Source organism: Sitodiplosis mosellana, unplaced genomic scaffold (genome assembly GCF_009176505.1).
Source record: "Sitodiplosis mosellana isolate CC-2019 unplaced genomic scaffold, AAFC_SMos_1.0 Smas_scaffold_3252, whole genome shotgun sequence".
In the NCBI taxonomy this organism is placed as follows: domain Eukaryota; kingdom Metazoa; phylum Arthropoda; class Insecta; order Diptera; family Cecidomyiidae; genus Sitodiplosis; species Sitodiplosis mosellana.
The window spans coordinates 1-6,871 of NW_022598494.1; the positions used below are offsets into that span (position 1 = coordinate 1).

The 6,871-nt window shown below is 35.7% G+C and overlaps 2 protein-coding genes across 2 annotated transcripts; both read right to left on the bottom strand.

Annotated features, from left to right (window-relative positions):
• Positions 1-2,158: 2,158 nt before the first annotated feature.
• On the bottom strand, positions 2,159-2,830 carry LOC129571756 (uncharacterized; the record flags this gene model as incomplete). The annotated part of the gene is made up of 2 exons (XM_055451612.1): positions 2,687-2,830; positions 2,159-2,620 (listed from the first exon to the last, which is right to left on the bottom strand). Coding segments are annotated over exons 1-2 (606 nt in total), but the record flags the coding sequence as incomplete, so codon positions are not given.
• Positions 2,831-5,811: 2,981 nt separating this feature from the next.
• Positions 5,812-6,632, bottom strand: LOC129571757 (uncharacterized). The gene is made up of 4 exons (XM_055451613.1): positions 6,500-6,632; positions 6,311-6,422; positions 6,026-6,244; positions 5,812-5,948 (listed from the first exon to the last, which is right to left on the bottom strand). Exons 1-4 carry the CDS (start codon positions 6,554-6,556, stop codon positions 5,812-5,814), a joined length of 525 nt encoding a protein of 174 aa, XP_055307588.1. The 5' UTR covers positions 6,557-6,632.
• Between the last annotated feature and the right edge of the window lie 239 nt (positions 6,633-6,871).

Genomic DNA, 6,871 nt, shown 5'->3' on the forward strand with positions numbered 1-6,871 from the left:
CATGTTCATCTCTGTTCCAAAACCTTTCATATGACACCCATATTGACTATTCACGGTGTTAAGTCGTGTTAACATGACCATGATGGACCGAGATGGTGTACATGTTCATCTCTGTTCCCATATCTCTTATATCGCTTTGACTTTTACATGTATTTCAATATGGAGTGACTCTTAACGCCATCTGTATGCGTAACAATGAATTTTGTTCATTTGATGAATGCTTTGCGCAGCTTACTCACTGAAGCGCCATGAGCGAGCGAACATTGAGCGAATTCACTAACACATCCAAAGGTTTTTCGCTTGACAGCCAAGCGTCAATTTGTTTTGTTTACAGTGCGATTTCATCGCAAAGAGTTTTTTCAATCCACAAAAAGTTCAAACAATAATTGAATTTATTTTAAATATATAAATATTTTGAGTCCACAAATATTCAGAAGAAGTGAGACATCCAATTCGGTTCAATACATGAAAAATGTTTATTGTTATAGAAGCTGCAAAAGTACATTTCAAAGCTATTGACCATAATAATGTGTCAATTTGTGGAGTTTAACTCTAAGAGAATTCTTGTGTTCATTTAATGTGTGCATTCTAGCAATGTGTGTTCCCTTAATCTTTATGTATTCGTCGACAACATAACGAATTAAATAAGTTTTATGGTCATAATGATCAGTGAAGTTCGTTTGATCGTAAAGTGCATCAAAATCAAGATTTTGGAGGATCTCATGATAAATAATACTAAAGTCAATTGATCCCGTCAATATTTCAGTTTTCATGAATCGATTTGTTTGTTTGCATATGAAAAATGTGCTTAAACAAGGTCGTTCCATGGACTTCACGCTGATATTTTCATCCATTTTCGTATTCTCGTCAAAAATACGTTTGCACAATACACAAACAAATTGTTTCATAACCTTGATTTTTTTTTCAATACTACTCGCAATGTTTGCTATCGCACCGTCAGTGAGTTCAGTTTCTTCGTGTTCCGCTTGGACATCATCTAACTTTTCATAAAAGTCTTCTATTTGTTCTTCAGACACGTTTTCAGCTCTTTCAGGTTTATTCGTTGGAAATCTCTTCGATGAAATAGACAGAATGTTTGATTTGAACCCGTAATCATCGTCAGATAATTGGCAATTGGAAAACTTGGAGTACATTATTGTGTTATATGCCAATAATTTCCTGAATGCAGCTGAAAACTGTTCACACGTTGGGTTATCGTTATAACCGTTCAAGGAACGAATTTTACCTACGAATTTTTTTCATTTTAGTTTTTCGATGCACATTATAAACAAATAGTACATATTTACCGAAAAAAATTTCTACAGGATCTTGTTGAAAGCAGTAGGTTCGGAGCATACTTTTTAAATAACATTTCCAAAGACTTCATATTGATTATGAATCCGTTGAAACCGGTATGGATTTTCGAATTGCACACTCTTATCACTTTGTCTTTGTCATTTAACACTTTTAGCCCTTTCATATACTTCTCAGCTTCTGCAAACGTTTTGAATATTTGAGCAGCGTTTGCATTACTCAATGCTCTTTTGAATGGATTTTCATTTTGATCGTGCTTGGTGTTAAATACATCGAACAATGGATCAAATGTTCTGATTAGTTTTATTGTGTGCTCAGCTCCAACGAATTCGGGTACCCCTTTCTTCAACAAAAATTCCATCGACGCTGCGGTAGATTCGCTCAGTGTTTGGACAGCTAGATCAACCTTCATCTTTTTGCGACTCCAATCGATGTGTGATTGATTCATTTTATGTGTCAATACAAAACCACGATCGTTCATACGGACTAGATCGATGAAATATTGCCAATGAATTTCGTTTCCACTAATATCAAACAAAGTTCCTTTACGAGATAAATTGTTGCGAACTAGCTTGATCATATGGCAAATATCAAAGAAAATGTGAATTATCTCATTTCTGACTCGAATATATGGTTTAAAATATGGTGAGTATACGTTCAACACAGCGCCGAGTAATCTACACATTTTTTTGTTTGCTTGAAAGCCATCAAACTTAATATGCGAAACAATGATATTGCAATCCATCAATTCTTCAATGAGTTTTTGAACTAAAGACTTTTTGTTGTCACCACTCAATGAGCTAATGAAGTAGTATGCCACAGGAAGTTGGAATGAATCATTTACTGCAACCACCATGAACACTAGTGCTTGGTTAGCCACGTCAGGTGCGATCGTTTCGCCTTCTGATTCATCTTCGGTAACGTTACGATTTTCAATGCTGGAGTACCCGACAAGTTTTCGATCTTTATTTGACCATTGAATATGTTTACGGATGCTCACTTCATCGAATAATATGCCGCAAATTAATTTCTCTCCTCTTTCAGCTTTATCCATGACTTTTTTTCTCAGAACATTCAAGCAATGCTCATTGATGACATTGGGAGCAGTATTTAAGTCTGAATTTACATACCACGATCGAATTGTTCCTGAGTGTGGCAAATGGTTGCCAAAGGTTTCGCGGAGAAATTCATAGGCTCTGGGACTATGATAATGCATGGTGAAACTGAATTTTCGAATTGTTTCTGGGTATTTATCTCTTGGCTTGACTTTGTGAACTAGGCTCTTGATTATTTCATTTTGTTTATCCTAAACACAATAAATAAAAATTATTTCAATGCATAATGAATTGTAATCCATAGTCCAAATAATTACGTTCATCTCGGCAAATGCTACATTTTTTTCGCTCGTTAATCGTTCCGATAAATTTGTCAACTGCTCGATTTGTTTCTTCAAGTCACAAATCTCTTTGGTTTGCTGTTGTTTTATTTCTTTGAAATGCGCGATGCGTGACTTCATGACAAATTTATCACTCTCATTTTTTCGCTTGAGGTTTTCAATTTCCTGCTGTAATTTTTCAATTTCTGAAGAGATTCCTTGGTGCTCAGTGATATTGCATGTGTCAGCGTTTTTTTTCATGGAATATACACATAAATTGTTTTGAGAATTCAATTCATGTGGAACAATATCGCTGTCGGAATCATCACTCTCGTCAATTTCAATCATCTCGACGCTGAATACACTCGGAATTGCACCGGATTTCAACTGGAATCTTTTTCCATCTTTCAATACAATATAATCATCTGGTACAAAATGATCGATGCAAATAAATTGACTTGAGCCACATTCCTGTCCACTCAATGCTTTTGTCCATGCTTCTTGGGCAACTGGATCTTTTGGGAAACTATAGAAATATTGTGAAAATACAGACACTTTAATCTTTTTCACTCAAATAGTTTTTTTTATCTAACCTGAACATATATATTTGAGCATTTTCCACTCCTTTAAAATGTTCACAACTTTTAATTTTACAGTATCGCATTTTGGTTACGTTCTCATTAAGAATTTTCAAATTAGAACCAAACGCTACAAACAGTAAACACAACTGCATTCGAAACCTTAGTACACATTGGAGTACTTACGGTTTATGCCGTGAACATTGTAAATACGCATAATGCCCCCTTCAGCAAACATTTGAAAACTGAGTTTATTTTTCTTCGATTCTAATTTAATGTTTCTCCAAAAGTCCTATTTCCGACATAGATAGAATGCATTTTGGCGTTAAATCCAATGCATTGAATAGGCATAAACAATTTAAATCCAAAACAATTTACATAAAGCAATTGAAGTTTCAGTCATTTTTCATGTGTTTATCACGAGCTAATACGTAGCTTCTAATTTCATCATATTTGTGAATCAGTATAAAGTTCAACATAGCAAAGCATATGGACTGGCGTATAAATTCAGGATTTAATATTAAATCAATTTAAAAGAGCAGAGTAAAAAAAGTTATCGTTGTAGTTTCAATCAAAAGATGACCGATCAAATGTTTCACAAAAATTCAATTTAGTTCTTTATTCAAGTAAATAAATTTCTATCTTCATAATTTTTTTCTTTCTTATTTTATGTGAATATAATCGTAATATGCTGATTATTGAGAACAAACAGAAATTTTATTTAATTTCAAGTCAAAAAGAAACTGTCAAAAATGTAGATTAATCGGAATCGCTGAAGACAAGTTGGCCGAAACTTTCGTCTGATGCGTCAATGTCGTCCTCAAGATTGATATTTTCCGATGACGCAATGTTTGATTTTCCTTCTTCGTACTTGTCAAGCACGCCCAAAATGAACTGAGAAGTATTTGACTTTCTCTTCGATGGGCCATACTTTTTTGTGAGCTGCACACCGAAATCACACATTGGAATCAATACGGGGATGCTTCGTTTGGCCGGTTGGCTTGAAATTATCGGTTGAAGTGGAGTTATCGGTGCTGGCAAATCGAGCATTTCTGGAACAAAGCTATCAATGACAGAGGAATGATCTTCCATACACATAAGGTCTCCTTCAAAAACAACAGCTGATGCAATCGGTATGATTGGTTTTGGCAAGTTGAATGCGTTTGGTACATTGCAATCAAGTATGTTTGATGCATCTTGTACACGAACCGGACTTTGCATTTCGACTGGTGGCAAAAATGGCAACAAAAGTTCCTCAGAAGAAACCGAAAAATCGTTTGGTGGTGAAACATTCTCGAATTCAGCATCCGAATCAAAATCGCTTTGATCTGCTTCGATTACTTCAACGACAACTTCAATCGCACAATGGTTTTGCATGCCACTTGATTCCGGTTGGTCATTTTATTGATCGACTTCACGTTGCAGTTCATTTGATTTTGGCAACGAATCATTTGGATCAACTTCGATTCCGTCGGCACTATTATCAATTGCACCATTGCAATGCGTATCGCTTAGCTCCGACAACTGATGGACCTCACGTTGCGCTTCATTTGATTTTGGAACCGAATCATTTGTTGCAACTTCGATTGCGTCGGCGCTATCATCAATTGCACCATTGTTATGCGTATCGCTTAGCTCCGACAACTGATCGACTTCATGTTGTACACTTGACTTTTGCACCGAATCGTTTAAATCAGCTTCGACTACGTCAACTGCAGCATTATTTTGCGAGCCACTTGGTCCTGGCTCTGACAGATTGATGGTCACAGCGCAAACAGAACGGCGACGGGTGAATGGTTTGTTTGCAACTTTTTTGAACAAAATATTCGAACTAGCTGGCAATAATCTGGGTCCCAAAGCATAAGTTGCACGACGAGCAGCGATTTTTGCAGCTCTCCGAGCTTCGATCAATTTATCCAAAGCACCGTTTCGATTGATGCGCACGGTGCATTGAGAATAAAGCGCCATCAACAGTTTTTGCGTGTCAGCTCGAGTGGCTATAATCCAAACAAAAAAATATACTCTTTAGTCATGTATCGAAAAATGGTGCCATTCTTTTATGTTACTCAAGTTTGGCAAATAAATTCTAGTTTAATAGAGGAAATGTCGACTTACTTCTCCGAATCCCACTTGTAGAGGCTCCTGTCTTGCTTCCGTTGGATTTTGCCATGATTGGAGTTTAATTTAAATTAACACAATACTACCAATAATTTTATTTTGAAAAAATATATTTTCTTAGAAAATTTTGTTGTATTGAGAGTGATTTAGCGGCTTTAACGTGTTAAGTCTTTAACCATTTGCAATGAACTGTACAACACAAGTGTTTGTTACTTGTCAATAGTGTGCGAATGAATCGGTGGTTTGACAGCGCTATGCAAAGTGATGTCAATGAACCCAAAGGCTACTACGATGCTGAACCTTGTTCGAAATGTTTCGATCCAATCATGACTCGAGTCAGTTTTTTTATTTTATTCAACAGTATTTTTATTCAAATAATTATGAATCTCATTTTATTTAAAAATTAACAATCAAAATAAAAAAAAATCAATCAATATTCTTGATCAAATAATCGAGCACCACTAGCGGCTGCTTAACGGTTGCCTCATCCGAATTGACAATTGCGATTTCGCCATTTTCGTATTCAAAAAAATACATAATGCCTTCCCGTCCGTCCTTTGCATCTGAAAAAATCAAAAGTAGCATCATTGCATTAAAAATAAATCAACATTTCCATCGAAAAAAACGAATAAACACTTACAAATCACAGTGACAGCATCACTTTGGCGGCTTTGCACCAATTTGCGATTAGACAAAGACGGTGCATCATCTTGATTTTCGTCCGTCCAAACAATTTTCGATTCCAGATAGTAAATGAGGTTGAATACCCCCTTTTTAGCCTCCGACAAATTCATGACTTTTGCGGTTTTTCCATCGAATTTTGCCAAAAATGTTACCGTGTCGTTTTCCTTTCTGGCACCTATAAACATTTAAGTATCGACATTAGAAAAGTTATCTATTTCAACTTAAGCATTTATATACCTACCGATAATTTCAGGTCCTTTGGACCTTTCGAATTTCAAGACAAGTTTATGACACGATAAATTCGATTTGGGCTCCCACGTCGGTTTGTCGGATTGTTTCCATTTCAAGAGATACTAAAATTGTACATGTTCGTTCATCAGTACATAAATCAGTTTATCACCACTTAATTTTTCCAATTAAAAACACTTACTTCTTCTTCTCGTCCAACAAAACGCTTGCCAATAACGTCAATGACTTCAAAATTCATTTTTTTCTCTATTTAAACTTTATTTTTAATTGACTTTAAATGAAATTTCGATAAAACAAGTGCATTTAGCTTTCACGGATGTAAACAAACCAAAGCAAAACAGTGACACTTCTTAGAATGTCAAACAATTCGCCAGTGGCGAATTCATTACCTAAGTTCGCTGCGAAGCTCGCGCGCCACTGAAAACATTGCGCGAAGTTGACAACGTTTCATGTTACACAGATAGATGACTCCATATGTTTAGAATGGCTTCAATACAAGAGATATGTCTGTTCCAAAACCTTTCATATGACACCCATATTGACTATTCATGGT